The 17,084-nt window shown below is 36.0% G+C and overlaps 1 protein-coding gene across 1 annotated transcript in view; it reads left to right on the top strand.

Annotated features, from left to right (window-relative positions):
• IL1RAPL2 (interleukin 1 receptor accessory protein like 2) overlaps window positions 1-17,084 on the top strand; it is a 615,492-nt gene that overhangs the window by 576,014 nt on the left and 22,394 nt on the right. Inside the window, exon 7 of the mRNA XM_039879805.1 lies at window positions 13-158. Within this exon, the coding sequence (XP_039735739.1) occupies window positions 13-158 (146 nt within the window). The remainder of the gene's footprint in view (window positions 1-12; window positions 159-17,084) is intronic.

Here is a 17,084-nt window from a genome sequence, read left to right as displayed (position 1 = left end):
TCTTTATTTCAGGCTCCTCAAAGAGCATCTTGGAGAAAAAGAAGTTGAGTTGGCACTCATCTTTGATTCAGTGGTGGAGGCTGACCTGGCAAATTATACCTGCCATGTGGAAAACCGAAATGGACGGAAACATGCCAGCGTTCTTCTGCGTAAAAAGGGTATTTGTTTTTATAACTACGAGTATGGTTTGTTTAGCTACCAAGTAACTATTGAAGTTAGATATGTTTCCTGGTCTTATGTTATCACTTAGTGTAAACTTTTATTAAACATTGTCTTTTTAAGGAAAAAATATCTCTCTTGCAGTGGATATTAGTTTAAAATGCCTATGATCTTTTATAACATTATGAAGTGGTAAATGAAATGAAATATTATGTGTTAAATCCAGTAAGATAAAATGTGCTTTGGTTGTAACTGTTATGTAATATTTGATAGGTCATGATTTTCTCTACATTTCACCTTCACCTTATATTGCTTAAATGAAATACTAGGGATTTTATTATTGCATGAGAAATAAAGTCGCTTTTTTTATTCTCTGACTAAAATATAAAGAAAAATAATGAATAGGATCATATCATATTCTTATAATTATTATAATAAAAATTATAAGCAATACTTCATGGAATCACCTGGTATTAACAGGCCTTTAGCAGGTGTATATATTTTTAAATAAGTTGGCACTCATGGAGATCTATCTCAAGAGTAGATTTCAGGTGGGGTGGAAATTGTATTAATGGGCAAAGAAATTGTAAACTTACAGATAAAGGAGATAAACTCAGATATAGGGACAACAACTCTAGCAGCTGGAGCAGTTTCTGAGACTGGCTCTTACTCTGCCACAACTCTTGATTACTATAAAAGGCTGAATACTTTCTGCATGTGTGCATCTGAAAAAGGTTTTGCAAATGTAACAGGACAAATTTTCTCAATCAGTGTTTTTGTTGTCTAGGCTATAGAGCAATAGAACAGTTTCAAGCAGCGAGGTTACTAGTTGTACTTCCTAGCCAGGATGGAATTTTTATTTTACAACCAGCTCTAATACTCAACTTTGACCAGTAGCTCTAGTAAAAGCAAGGAAATGTCATTCTGAGAATAGTGCTTTTATCTCTCTAACATCATTTCTTACTCTGTTGGACTTGATTCTATCTTAAAATAATGGCGGGTTTAAATATAAAATAGTCTAATATGGAAAGTGAAGTCAGCAGACTCTGGTTCACAAGATCCTAGTTCAGCCACTGACTCAGCTCGCTGGTTCATTGGGACTAACTTGTCTGATCAGACATTCTGAAACTCAGTTTCCTCATCTGTAAAATAGGGGTAATAATATCTAACTTGTAGAGTCACTTTGAGATTAAAATGGCAATGATATGTTGTGAAATATACCATGTTCAAATAGGATTTGTTATTTTACAGAACTTGGATAATTTCTCCTGTGCACTAGGCAACCACTTAGTCCATCTACATGAAGGGCAGACATTGATCATGTCCAGACACCTTGCAGCAAGGGTCACTTTGTTCCTGTCCATCTCTGTATCCACGGCAACTTGGGCAGTATCTGGCCACTAATAGGTAATTAGAATCCATTGTGCTAGATACTGGGGAATTGAGTGCTGAATAAGATATAGATCCCCAAGACTGTGTGAGGCTTACAGTCTTCAGGGCAGTGAGTATGCAAAAAAGATAAAAATTAAACAAAAAATTCACCAAAGATACATAAGGTTACAATTAAAAACCTGCTTTGAAGAAAAATAATAAGACTCCTATCATTCAGGCAGTAGAGATAGAAATAGTTAAATTTAAGGTTCAAAATAAATCTATTTCTCTTTAATGAGTAAAGCTACCAGTAGCGGCCCTTAAAATTTCTAATAATCTGACACTAGAAACTAAGGCATACTGTAAAACTGCCACCTCTCATGGCTTCTACAAGGAAATTATCAAAATCATGAATATCTGAGGATATATTAATTCTCATCTTCCTGATCTCTAAATATTAATGTTCCCCAGGGTTCAGGCCCCCTCTTCTCACTCACTTTATAGATGACTTCATTTCATGTCAAGGTTTGCTTGACATTTATTTATTAATTGACAACTCCAAAATTTATATCTCTAGTCCACCTAAACTCCAGAATTGTATACCTAACTGCCTATTCAACAACTATACAAAAACTCCACTAATAGACATATCAAATTTCACTTGTTCCAAATAGGATTCCTAATCTCTTCTCTCTATAAACCTGATACTCCAATTTCCTTCTCCATCCTATCACCATCTTTCCAACTGCTTAGTCCAAAATTCTTGAAGTCATCCTTGACATTTTTCTCTACTCACCAGACTCCTACCTCTTTCCCCATCTTCACTGCTGCCACCCTAGCTTGAGCCACCAGCATCAACTGCCTGGTTCACTGTAATAGCCTTCTAACTAGTCTCCCTGCTTCCCCTTTGTGTCCTTACAGTCTATTATCAGAGTAGCCCAGATGATCCTTTCATATATAAGTCAGATCATGTATTCTTCTGATCAGAACCCTCCAATTACAGAACGCTCATTGAATGAAACCCTCACTTAGAATGAAATCCCAAATCATTGCCATGGTCTAGAAGGCTTGACATAATCTATTATCATTTCTGGTTTCATTTTCTACCATAATCTGCCTCGAACATCACACACACTAGCTTCCCTTCAATTTTTCATACTCACTAAGCACAGTCCTAGCTCATGGTCTTTTCACTTGTTATTTCCTCTGCCTGGAATACTATTTTCCAAGATGTCCCTATGACTCATTTCCACCTTTTATAAAAGTATCTACTTAAATATTGCCTACTTTTTAGGCTTTCCTGGACACTCCTATGTAAAATAATATTACCCTTCACTTTCTTTAAAAAAAAAATAACATTACTGGGTAAAATTGACAAATAAAATTGTAAAGAAAATTTATATCCTTTTGCCAACCTCTCCCTATTTCCTTACCCACTGCCCAGCACCTGAAAACGACTTTTCTACTTTCTGTTTACATGCCTTAAACTTTTTTTGGTTTAGATTCCACATATAAATGCTATAATTCAGTATAGTCTTTATCTCATTCTCTTTGGCTTATTTCACTTAGCACAATGCCTTTCAGGTTCCTCAATATTATAGCAAATAACAGAATGTCCTTCTTTTTTCAGGCTCAAATATATATTTCATACTTTTTTGATCCACTCATTTATTGATGAACTACTCATCACATTTTCTTTTCCCTCCGACTTGGGTCTATTTCTATTTTTGGTGGTCATTACTATTTGATATCACATTACATGTTTGTTTGCTTCTTGTTTTTTCTCCTGTACTGGAATGTAAACTCCATGAGAACAGGGACTTTTCCTGCCTCATTTGTTGCTGTATCCCTAGTGCATAGAACATAGTAAGTGCCCAAAATATTTGTTGGGTGAAAATGCTCCTCCTAGAAGACTCGCACAATTGGGTGTTGGATGGATAACAGGGACTAATAGAGATGATCTGTGATTTTATCTTAATTACTATTTCTCCTGGGTATCTAAATGCATTTCTTTTTTCAAAGATATTCACTTTACGTATTGGGGGTTGAAAACTCACTGACCTCAGTGGCCAGGCAGATATTGAGTTTTTTAAATAAGAGGGATGGATATTAGAAATAACAAAAAAAAAACAAGCTATAGAAAATATGCCTTACTTTATAAAGGAAGTCACTACTCTTTTCTAGAAGATTAATGCTATACTTCTCAGAATGTGAAACCAGGGATATGAGGACTTCGAAGTTTTCAAGAGAAGTTGAAAGACTGGATATGAAATCATTTGACTCCCACAATGTAAAAATCCAGGAACAGATGGCTTCACTAATGAATTCTACCAAACCTTCAAAGATGATTTTATACCTATTCTTCTCGAACTCTTCCAAAAAATTGAAGAAGGGATAATACTTTCTAAGTCATTTTATGAAGCCAACATTACCCTGATACCAAAACTCGGTAAAGCTGACACACACATAAAAAAAAAAACTACAGACAAATATCTTTGATGAATACTGATGTAAAAATCTAAAACAAAATACTAGCAAATAGAATACAACAATACTTTAAAAAGATTACACATCACATTCGAGTGGGGTTCATTCCAGGGGCACAAGGATGGTTCAACATATACAAATTGATTAATACAATACACCACATAAACAAAATAAAGGATAAAAATCATACGATCATATCAATAGATGCAGAAAAAGCATTTGACAACACACAGCATCCATTTATGATTAAATCTCTTAATAAAATGGGTATGGAAAGAAAGCACCTCAACATAATAAAGGCCATATAAGATAAGCCCTCAACCGATATGATATTTAACAGTGACAAACTAACAGCCTTCTCTCTAAGACCAGGAACAAGACAAAGTTATTTGCTCTTACAACTCTTATTCAATATAGTGTTAGAAGTCCTAGCTAGAGCAATAGGGCAAGAGAGAGAAATAAAAAGCATCTAAATTGGGAATGAGAAAGTCAAATTATCACTTTTTGCAGATGACATGATTTTCTATAGAAAACCCTAAAGATTACACCAAAAGAACTATTAGAAACAATAAAAAATCTAATAAATTTGCTAGATACAAAATCAATGTATAAAAATTCATAATGTTTCTGTATGCTAAAAATAAAATTCCAGAAAAATAAATAAAAGAAAACAATTCCTTTTGTAATTGAAACAAAAACGATAAAATACCTAGGAATAAACTTAAAGAAGCATTAACATGCTTCTTTAAATAAGAAAACTATATGACATTACACTGAAAACTATATGACATTATTAAAAGAAATCGAAGAAGACACAAAGAAATGGAAAGATATTTTGTGTTCATGGATCAGAAGAATGAACATAGTTAAAATGGCCTTATATCCAAAGCATTATACAGATTTAATACAACACTCCCATCAAACCCAATGTTATCTTTTAAAGAAATAGAACAAAAAGTTATCAGATTGGTATGGAATCACAAAAGACCCTGAATATCCGAAGCAATCCTTTAAAAAACAAAAAAAGACCTGAACTAACACACTGCCTGACCTCAAATTATACTACTAAGTGACAATAATCAAAACAGTATGTTACTGGCAGAAAAACAGACACAAAGATCATTGTACAAAATTGAGATCCCAGAAATAAGCCCACTATATATGGGCAAATAATTTTCAACAAAAGAGGCACAAATATACAGTGGAGAAAAGAAACCCTCTTCAATAAATTATGCTGAGAGAATTGGAAAGACACATACAAAAGAATGAAACTAGACTGCTGTCACCAAATTTAACTCAAAATGGATCAAAAACCTGAATATAAGACATGAAACAATAAATTGCATAGAAGGAAACATAGGCACTAGACTCATGGACATTGGATTTAGAGAGGATTTTATTAATTTAACCTGAAAGGCAAGGGAAGTAAAAGCAAAAATAAATGAATGGGACTATGTCAAACTAAAAAGCTTCTGCACAAAAAAAGAAACCATCAACAAGACAAAGAGGCTACCAACTGAATGGGAGAAGATATTTGCAAATAACGCCTCTGATAAGTGACTAATATCCAAAATATATAAAGAACTCATACAACTCAAAAACAAACAAACAAAAACAATCCAATTAAAAAATGAGCAGAGGACCTGAATGGACAATTCTCTCACAAAGTCATACCAATGGCAAACAGACATATGAAAAGATGCTCAATTTCACTAGCTCTTAGGGAAATGCAAATCAAAACCACAATGAGATACCATCTCACACCTGTTAGAATGGCTGTCGTCCACAGGAATAGTAATAACGAGTGTTGGAGAGGTTGTGGGGGAAAAGGAGCCCTCATACACTGCTGCTGGAGATGCAAATTGGTACAACTACTGTGGAAAACAGTATGGAGTTTCCTCAAAAAATAAAGAATGGAGTTACCACATGACCCAGCAATCCCTCTTCTGGGTATCTACCCCCAAAATTTGAAAACATTTATCTGGAAAGATATATGCACCCCAATGTTCATTGCAATATTATTCACAGTGGCCGAGACATGGAAACAACTGAAATGCCTTCCAATAGATGATTGGCTAAAGAAGCTGTGGTACATATATACAATGGAATATTACTCGGCCATAACAAGAGATGCAATACTGCCATTTGCAGCAACATGGATGGGCCTTGAGATAAATATGTAAAGTGAAATAAGTCAGACAGAAAAAGTTGAGAAACATATGATTTCATTCATATATGAAATACAAGATGGAAAGCAACAGACAAACAAGAAAAACAAAGAGATTCATGGACAGAGACAATAGTTTAGTGGTTACCAGAGGAAAAAGGAGGAAGAGTGGAGGTAGATAAGGATAAAAGGGGTCAAATATATGGTGACAGAATGAAATTAAACTTAGGGTTGTGAACATATAAGGCAATATATATATATATATATTGCATTGTGTATATATATATATATATGATGTATAATATATAATACATCACATATATATGATGTATATATATGTGTATATATATGCATATATATGTATATATAATACATATGATGTGTATATATATGTATATATATAATACATCATATATATGATATATTATTGAATTATACACTTGAAACCTATATAAATTTTTATTTTTAAATTACGTTTATTGGGGTAACATTGATTAATACAATTATATGATTTTCAGGTGTACATTATAATTTGACATCAGTATATTCTATTGTGTGTTTACCACCTAAAGTCCAGTTTTCTTCAGCTACCCTATATTTGATACCCTTTACCCACTTCATCCTCTCCATACTCCCCTATATTTGATACCCTTTACCCCGACTACCTCCCCGCTCCTCCACTACCCCCTAACCTCTGGTAACCACTATTTTGTAGTCCATGTCCAGAGTTTCTGTTTGTTTGTCCTGTTCATTTGTTGCTTTTAGGTTTATAACCACATATAAGTGATATCATGTGATTTTCAACTTTTTCTGTCTGGCTTATTTCACTTAACATGATTGCCTCGAGGTCCATCCATATTGTCACAAATGGCAGTATTTCATCTCTTCTTAGGGCTGAGTAATATTCCATTGCATATATGTACCACAGCATCTTTAGCACATCATCTATTGAAAGGCATTTCAGTTGTTCCAATGTCCTGGCCACTGTGAATAATGCTGCTATAAACATCAGTGTGCAAATATATTTTTGGATATGGGTTTTCAAGTCTTTGGAGTAAATACCCAGTAGAGGGATTGCTGGATCATATGGTAGGTCAATTCTTAGTATTTTGAGGAACCTCCATACTGTTTTCCATAGTGCCTATACCCATTTGCAGTCCATACCAGTAGTGTATGAGGGTTCCTATTACTCCACATCCTCTCCAGCATTTGTTATTACTTGTCCTGTTGATTATGGCCATTCTTACAGGTGTGAGATTGTATCTCATTGCGGTTTTGATTAGCATTTCCCTAATAGTTAGAGATGTTGAGCATCTATTCATATATTTGTTGGCCATTTGTATGTCCTCTAGGGAGAAGTATCTGTTCAGGTCCTCTGTCCATTTTTTGATTGGACCATTTGTTTTGTTGTTGTTCTTATTAACTTGTATATGTTTTGGATATTAGGCCCTTATCAGAGGCGTTGCTTGCAAATATATTTTCCTATTCAGATGGTTATCTGTTTACCTTGCTGACAATTTCTTTTGTTGAGCAGAAGCTTTGTAGTTTGATGTAGTCCATTCATTTATTTTAGCTTTAACTTCCCTTGCTTTTGAGATAAAATTCATAAAATCCTCTTTAAGTCCAAGGTCCATGAGTTTAATTCCTCTATTTTCTTCTATGCATTTTGTTGTTTCATGTCTTATATTCAGGTCCTTAATCCATTTTGAGTTAATTTCAATGTGTTGTGATAGACAACAGTCTACTTTAACTTTTTTTTTTTTATTTTTTGCAGGTGGCTTTCCGGTTCTCTCAGCATCATTTATCGAAGAGGCTTTCCTTTCTCTACTGCATGTTTTTGGCTTTATTGTCAAAAATTATTTGTCCATATAAAAATGGGTTTACTTCTGGACTCTCGATTCTGCTCCACTGTTTTGTGTGTCTGTTTTGCTGTCAATACCATGCCATTTTGATTACTGTCGGTTTGTAGTATAATTTGAAGTCGGGCAGAGTGATGCTTCCAGCTTCGTTCTTTTTTTTCCCAGGATGGCTTTGGCAATTCAGAGTTTTTTGTGCTTCTATACAAATCTGATTTTTTTTGTCCTATTTCTTTAAAAAATGACGATGGGATTTTGATGGGCATTGCTTTAATCTGTTTAATGCTTTAGGTAATAAGGTCATTTTAACTATGTTGATTCTTCCAATCTAAGAACATGGAATATCTTTCCATTTCTTTGTCTCTTCTTTGATTTCTTTTAATAGGGTCTTGTAGTTTTCATTATTAGGTCCTTCACATGTTTCGTTAGATTTATTCTTAGGTATTTTATTCTTTTTGTTGCAATTGCAAAAGGAATTATTTTTTCCATTTTTTTTCAGGCACTTCGTTATTAGAGTATAAGAATGCTGTAGATTTTTGAATGTTTATTTTTTATCCAGAAAGTTTACTGTATTTGCTTATTGTTGCTGGTAGTATTCTTGTAGAGACTTTAGGGTTTTCTATATAGAGAATCATGTCATCCACAAATAGTGACAGTTTGACTTCTTCATTTCCTATTTGGTTGCCTTTTATATCTTTCTCCTTTCTCATTGAACTTGCTAGGACTTCCAATGTTATATTGAATAACAGTGGCAATAGTGAAGAGCCTTGCTTTGTTCCTCATCTTAGAAGGAAGGTTTACAGTTTTCACCATTAAGTGTAATGTTGGTTGAGGGTTTGTCATAGATGGCCTTTATTGTGTTAAGGTATTTTCCTTCTCTACCGATTTTGTTAAGTGTTTTGATCATAAATGGGTGCTGTATCTTGTAGAAGACTTTTTCTACAGCTATTGATATGATCATATGATTCTTATTTTTTAATTTATTTATGTGGTGTATCACATCAATTGATTTGTGTATGTTGAACCACACTTATGCCCCTGGGATGAAGCCCACTTGATTGTGGTATATAATCTTTTTAATATGTTCCTGTATTCAGTTCGCTAGTATCTTATTTAGGATTTTTGCATCTATGTTCATGAGAGATATTGGTTTGTAGTTTTCTTTTTTGTGTTATCTTTGCAAGGTTTTGGTATCAGTGTAATTTTGGCCTCCAAAAATGAGTTCAGAAGTGTTGCCTGCTCTTCTTTATTGGAAGAGTTTGAGGAGAATAGATATTAAATCTTCTTTGAATGTTTGGTAGAATTTACTGCTGAAGCTCTGTGGTCCTGGACTTTTACGTTTTTGGTAGGTTTTTGATGATTGTTTCAATTTCCATACTGCTGATCGGTCTATTTAGATTTTCCAGTTCTTCTTGATTCACTCTAGGAAGGCTGCATTTTTCTAAGTACTGGTCCATTTCTTCTAGGCTATTAAAATTGGTGTTACATGCTTTTTCATAGTATTCTTGCATGATCCTTTGTATTTCTGGTATATCAGTCATAATTTCCCCTCTGTCATTCCTGTTTTTGTTTATTTGTGTCCCTTCTCTTTTTTCTTGAGTGAGTCTAGCCAAGGATTTGTCAATTTTTTTAAACTTCTCATAGAACCAGCTCTTTGTTGCATTTACTTTTTCTATTGTTTTTGTTTTGTTTTGTTTTGTTTTAAATTTCCATTATTTCTACTCTAATTCTGATTATTTCTTTCCTTCTGCTGACTTTAAGATTCATTTGTTCTTTCTTTTCTAGCTTTTTAAGATGAAGTGTTAAGTTGTTTATTTGGGCTCATTCTTGTTTTTGGAGATAGGCTGGTAATGATATGAACTTTCCTCTTATGACCGCTTTTACCGTGTCCCAAAAGTTTTGATTTGTTGTACTATCATTATCATTCGTTTCTATGTATCTCTTGGTCTCTCTTTTTATTTCTTCTCTGACCCAGTTATTCTTCAGTAGCTTGTTGTTTAATCTCCATGTATTTGTAGTTTTTCCTGATTTCATTTTGCAGTTGATCTCTAGTTTCAAAGCATTATGATCAGAGAATATGGTTGCTATGATTTCAACCCTCTTATATTTGTTGAAGCTATCTCCGTATTTCAGTATGTGCACTAGAGAAGAATGTATAAGCAGCTGTTTTGGAATGAAAGGCTCTGTATATGTCAATTACGTCCAGCTGGTCTAATGTGTTATTTAAGGATGTTATTTCCTTATTGATTTTCTGTTTGGATGATCTGTCCATATCCAACAGTAGGGTATTTAGTTCCCCTACTGCGATAGTGTTTTGGTCTGTTTCTCTCTTTAGTTCTGTTAGTAATTGCTTTACATATTTCGGGGCTCCATGATTGGAAGCATAGATATTAATAAGTGTTATATCCTCTTGGTACATGATTCCCTTTATCATTGTGAAGTGTTCCTCAGTATCTTTCTTTCCTTTTTTATTTTGAAGTTTATTTCATCTGATGCTTGTACCACTACTCCCACTTTTCTCTGAATGCCATTTGCTTGAAATATCATTTTCCACTCTTTCACTTTGAGTCTATATTTGTCTTTGGAGCTGTGACGTGTCTCCTAGAGGCAGCATATGGTTGGGTTTTGTTTTTGATCCATTCTGCAACTGTATGCCTTTTTATTGGTGAGTTCAGTCCATTTACATTTAAGGTGATTATTGAAATATGAGGTCTTCTTATAGCCATTTTATCTTTTGCTTTATGGTATCTTGGCGTTTCCATTGTTTCCTTGTCCTTGTGTTTCTGCTTTCTTTATTTTGGTTGGCTTTTGTGAGTTTTCCCTCTGGTTCTTCTTATTTTACGTTATATACTTCAATTCTGAATCTTCAATGTGTGGTTACCATTATGAATATGTAAAATAAATATATATATATATATATATATATATATATATATATATATATATACACACACTCATCAATTTTCTTCTGCATGTGCCTTATCTCCATTTCTCTTTGCGAATTTGGATCTTTGAATCCTCTCCTCTTCAGTCATTATGGTCGAAATTTCTCCTTACGTATGTTGATCATTCATTACTAACTTGCTATAACAATTCTCTTCTTTTATTTAAGCATATAATGTCCTGTTCTTAGTAAGGGTTGCACTCCTCTGCTTCTATTTGCCTGATAGTCACTTTATTCCTTATTATGTTTTATTTTTTGTTTTTTGTTTCTGTCATCTTTCTTTTTTTTAGGTGAGCTGTCACCTTTCAGTATTTCCTGTAGTGCAGGCTTTGTAGTTGAGAATTCCGTCAATTTTTTACATCTGGAACGGTCTTTATTTCTCCTTTATATCTAAAGGAGAGCTTTGCTGTATACATTATTCTTGGCTGGTAGTTCCTTTCACTTAATAGTTTAAATATTTGATTCCATTTCTTTCTGGCTTGTAAGGTCTGTGCTGAGAAGTCCAATGATAATCTAATGGGTTTTGTTTTATAAGTTACCATTTTCTGCTCCCTGGGTGCCCTGAGAATTCTCTTCATTTTTGATTTTTTTATAATTTTTATACAATGTGTCTTGGTGAAGGCCTTTTTAGGTTGAGATAATTGCATGTTCTGTGACTTCTTGAATTCCAAGTTCCAGCTCATTCCTTAGATTTGGGAAATTCTCCTCAACTATTTGAAAATGCTTTCTAGTCCCTGCTACTTTTTCTAGCCTTTGACAATCCCATTATTCTTATGTTTCCTCTCCTAATGGTATCAGCTAGTTCTTGTATTTCTCTTTCGTTATTTTTCATTATTCAGTTTCTCTCTTCTTCCTTCTGATTTATTTCTAGATTCCTGTCTTTGAGATCACTAATCCTTTCCTCCATTTGGTAGACTCTATTTCCCAAGCTTGCTATTTCATTTTTCAGCTCTTTCATCCAGAAGTTCTATTTGGTTCTTTTTGAGGGTTTCAATCTTTTTACCCTACTCATCTAGTTGTTTTTTCAATTCCTGAAATTGTTGGTATGACTCATTTCGGAGCTCACTGAGTTTTTTTAGAAGTACCATCCTGAATTCTCTGTCATTTAAGTTGCATATTTCTATGTCTGTAAGCTTATTTTCTGGAGATTTTTCTCTTTCTTTCTGTGATGCCTTGTCATCTTGGTTGTTCATGGTGTTTAATGGACTATTACTTTGCCTGGGCATTAATGGAAGTGTTTTCTCCAGAAAGAAGATTTATTATATAAAGGTCTCTCCTTAGCCTGCTGCAAAGAAGGCGCTTTTCTTTTGGTTTCCAGTAGGTGACGTCTAAGTCTCTTGGATCCATGCTTTGTATAGAGCCTTAATAATGCCTTTATATAATGCCTTTATTTTTGTGTAGATATTTAATCATGCTCACTACCCTCAGGTTCAGTCCCTGTCAGTGTTAGCAACAGTTTCAGTAGCATTTGGTCAGATTCCCCTCGAGCTCCACAGCATTTGGTCTCAGAGACATGGGAGGAGGGGCTTTCTGGGTTGGAGGTTCGGGACTACAGCTCAGCCTATGTTTTGCAACCGCAGCCCGTATAAATCAACTGTTTTTTGTTTTGTTTTGTTTTGTTTTTCTGCCGTCCATTCCTCTGCTTTCTGCCCTGATGACTGGGCCCTGCTACTGACTGTGTAGAACTCACAAACTCTCTCAAGCAGTGCTGTTCAGGGACCTCGCCACACCTTCTCCCCTCCTAATCCCCTTACAGGAGGAGCTCTGGTGGCTGTGAGATGCATCTTCTTTATTTCTCCCAGTCCACCACCCAACACCCAGGGTGCTGACCTGTGATAGTTTTTATGCGCAGATCTCATGCTCAGGCGTGCTGGTGTGCAGTTTGGTTTTTTTGTTGTTGTTATTGGTTTTTAGATGTTCATCTTATTGTTGTTTCAAGGGGAGAGATCTGGAGATGTCTCTCACTCTGCCATGTTTCCTTCACAATCCAAAATCTATATAATTTTATTATACAATGTCACCCCAATAAATTTTGTAAAAAATAAATATTACAAAAAATCATTTGATTTTTAAATATTAATATCCACTTTTTTTGGAAACATCATGTACACCTAAAAAAATTTTATTTTACCCAACAGTATACTTGTTTGCACTCTCTGTTTTAGGTAGCAGTTAAGTTGTTTATTGCACTTTGCAGAAGGATGAAGTTTATCTTCTCTTACTCCATTTTCCTTAGGAGCTCTCAACAATATGGTGGATTTTCTGAAAAATGCAAGAAGCCCTATGTTTCTGCTCCAACATTTTTAATCAGAGAGAGCTCTGGCTTGTCTTCCAAAACTTCAGATATTTCCTTTGGAAATGAACATTTCAGGCTTTATCACATCATAGCCAAGCCTCAGTGGCTGCAGTGTTTTCACCTGGAATAAGAGTATGGCTTGTTTTATGGAACAATAAGTTTCTGATGAGCTATAAGTCAAATATGAAAAATGCTCTAAGTGATCATTATAGAGAAGCAGCATTTCATAATTCCTTTTATAAAATGAAAATGCCTTCTTTAAAATGAAATGTCATGTCTAATATATTCAATTAACAGGGTCAGGTTTTCTCTAAGCAAGATATCTCTTACCTATACATCTTCTACCTGCACCTACCACTTCCTCACTCTCTGAGGAACTATCTGCCAATAACTACAACAAAAATTTCAGTAAGTTCATCCTATTTTTGTATGTGTGAACTATGACTCTGAAATTATGCTAAAGAAAGTCTGACAATTATTTTTCCCTGTGCATACTCTCTTTCCAACAAACTGAAGCATATCAATTAATCTTTCTCTCTCACTCTAGCTCTTGCTCTCTATTTCCAGTGCTACTGCCCCACCCTAAATCCCCAAGCTGTATAGTAAACTCTCAAGTAGGATTTCCTAACCTGCTTTACGACTTATGAGCAAGCTCGAAATGTTTGTAGCCTTTCCTCTCCCCAGTCCCATGGCTTCAGCTGCTATTTGTCCCATTCTATAATGTGTGTTCTTTGTATTCAAAGTGTAAAAATAGCTAGATTCAAAATAAGAAGGTTAAAAAGAATTATACTTGTATTTTGAGTGCCTAGAAAGAGTTACAATCCCATAAATGGTTGCCGTTCTGACTATAGCTATTCTTGTGAAGTGTATACAAGACACAGTCCAAATAAAATGACTTTCACCTTCTCAGTCAGGAAATGACCCTAGAAGTATAGATCCTGCTGAGACGGAAAGGGATAGTTGAAGACAAAAGACAAAAGAAAAGCCAGGTGTCATCTGGGTGATGGCAATTCTGACCTCTGATTATAGGATACATGTTTTCTATTTAATGTGACTGCTGGGGCTGAATTGAAGAATATTGGTTGAATCTCAAGAACTAGGTCCACAATTTTCAACATAAACATCCATCATTAGGTAATAGCTTTTGAAGACAATTTTTTTTAAATAAAATGGACCCCAAAACCACAAAGGTACTTTTCACACCATGATTTTCTTCCATAAATTTACTGCTGAAAAAGGCGTATGCTACTTGAGAATACAAATTGTTACTGCTGCTGAAGTTTTCTATCTACCTAATAGCAACTTTACTCTGTAAATAACATAGAAATTGCTGAAAAACTCCCACTCAGTGATGTTGAAAACAGTTGAAAGCTGTTCTGACCAGAGAGAGACACAGAGAGAGACAGAGACATAGAGACACACAGAGAATGTCCAAAAAATTTACAACATAAAATATACATTTTATAGCAGGAAAACATGAATCAAGTTAATCAATGCCCTAAGATCAAAGAGAAATCAGTTTTTAGAGTACAAAAAAAAATCATATTACTCTGTCAATTTAACACTAGTTGTTAAGAATGCATAACTGATATGAGATGGTGAGAAAATAAACAAAGATTGTGATATTGTAGCCCCACAGAGTTTTCATAAGCAAGCCTGCCTTACCACCCTTATAGAGACAGGCAGCATTTCCTGGGGATCCACTTTCTATATAGAGAGTAGGGCAAAACTAATGTGTAGTGAGGTTTTTTTTACCTGAAATTTTGTGGCTTAATTTTCAAAATGACCACCTCTTGCAGTAGGCAAGACAGAGATAGATTTCAATCCCTACTCATTATGTGTTCCTTCATAATGCTCCTTATTAACATATTTTGCCCTTCGTAACAGTTCCACTCACTTCCTTTTTGCACCCTTACCCCTCTCTCCTTACTCAGAAAGAGAGATGTGTATTTATGATTCTTACATTTTCACTTAGTGACTCTCTTGACTGGCCATGCTGTCTCTAGCCACCACCATCTCCTCTATCACTCCACTTCCTTTCCAAGACCAAATTGCTTTTCTCTCCATGAAACCTAAACTTTACTTCATATTCCAGACTTTAGGAAGCCCCTCCTTCCTCCCTGGTACAGCTGCAGGATCTTCAGTACCCTCTAATGAAGCATATGAGATCTCCTAAGTCCTTTCATTCTACCTGGTGAATTGTAGTTTAGCTTCTTTCCTTGAAATTGGACGGGCTGAGGAGCCAAAGTTCACTGCAATCCATGTGTTCTTGAGAGGCATTACCAATAGTTCTATGGAGGAACAGGGGAGAAGGTTTTCCATTGTCATTTTTCAGGCTGGGGCTTTGTGATAAACTGTGGTGTGATAAAATACAGTCTTGGGGCTTCTGGTCAATATGGCAGAGTAGGTAAATACTGCTTGCCTTCTCTAACAACCACATAAAAATTACAACTAAACTACAGAACAATCATCATTGAGAGTCACCTGAAGTCTAGCTGAATAGAAGTCCTACAAACGGGGACATACAGAAGAGGCCACCTTGGGACTGATATGAGGGGTAGGGACATGAAATGGTCTGATCCCACGTGTGATGGTCTGATCCCACGTGTGACGGTTGAGAATCGGGTCGGATATCTTAGCTGCAGAGGGCCCCTGGAGGAGCAAGGAGTCCCAACCCCACACCGGGCTCTCCAGCCCAGGGTTCCAGTGCTGAGAAGAGAAATTCCAACAACTTCTGGCTATAAAGGCCAATGGATATTGTGGTTGAGTAAGACTGAAGGTGGCTGGAATTGCAGATATTCCACTTAAGGGGCTTGTGCGTGGACTTACTCGCTGACGGACTCATTCATTCTGAGCTCCAGAGCTGGGGCAGCAGCTTGAAAGGCACCAGTATCATATGGTTAGAACAGAATTGTCTGGTTTCAGAGCAAGGACTAGAGGGGCAGCTTTCTCACAGACAGAAGTGCTCACAGAATCTAATGTTTCTTTGTGGAGCCCACCTTGTTCCAGGCATGCAGACACAGATGGGCACCATATCTGAGTCTCCATCAATCTGGCTAACACTGGATGCCCTTCCCTGGTGATTTCCTGAGACCCTGCCCCACCCAAATTGTGGGGCCACCCAAGCCAATTCCAGTGGCTTTTCCATACAAATGGCTGTTTTGGCTCATGCTGTGAACTTTCATAAAATCTCTCAAAGGATTGTAAAACTCAAACAGGCAACATCTGGCGTCAGCATACCCTGTACCTCTTTCTGAGCAGCCCCAAGCCTGAAACTAGCAGCTGCTGGCCTAGATTCATGGCTGGGCCTCTTGAAGCCCTTTCAGCCCAGCACGGGTGGTGTTTATCTAAAGATTGCTTGGTGGCTCATGCTAGGTGGCCCAAGGCAGGAGACAAGCAACAGCTAAACTTAGCCTGCACAAGATCCCCTCCGAAGAGCCCAAAAACCAATACATCTTGTGACTTGTTTCAGACCACACCAGAGCACCACCCAAAAAACTCTACAAATGACACACTCAAAGGGCAGACTGGGCTGACACCAGAGCCCTGCTAAAGTCAATCCTGCTTCATATGGTAAGCCCCTCTATGGCCATTGCTCACAGCAAATCAGCCCTAGGGTCAAAACCCTCCACTGATGTGCAAACAGCAACTAAGGGTACAACAGAAGGGCATGCACGACCCATATAAGGGACACACTTGGAGCACCTGGCTCAAGTGACCAGGGAAGATTGCCACAGAAACCTATTACATAAGGCCACTTCACTAACACCAGGAAACATAGGATCGCTACCTAATACATAGAAA

This window comes from Pteropus medius, unplaced genomic scaffold (assembly GCF_902729225.1).
Source record: "Pteropus medius unplaced genomic scaffold, Ma_sr-lr_union100, whole genome shotgun sequence".
In the NCBI taxonomy this organism is placed as follows: Eukaryota; Metazoa; Chordata; class Mammalia; order Chiroptera; family Pteropodidae; genus Pteropus; species Pteropus medius.
This window is presented reverse-complemented; position numbering and strand designations above follow the sequence as displayed.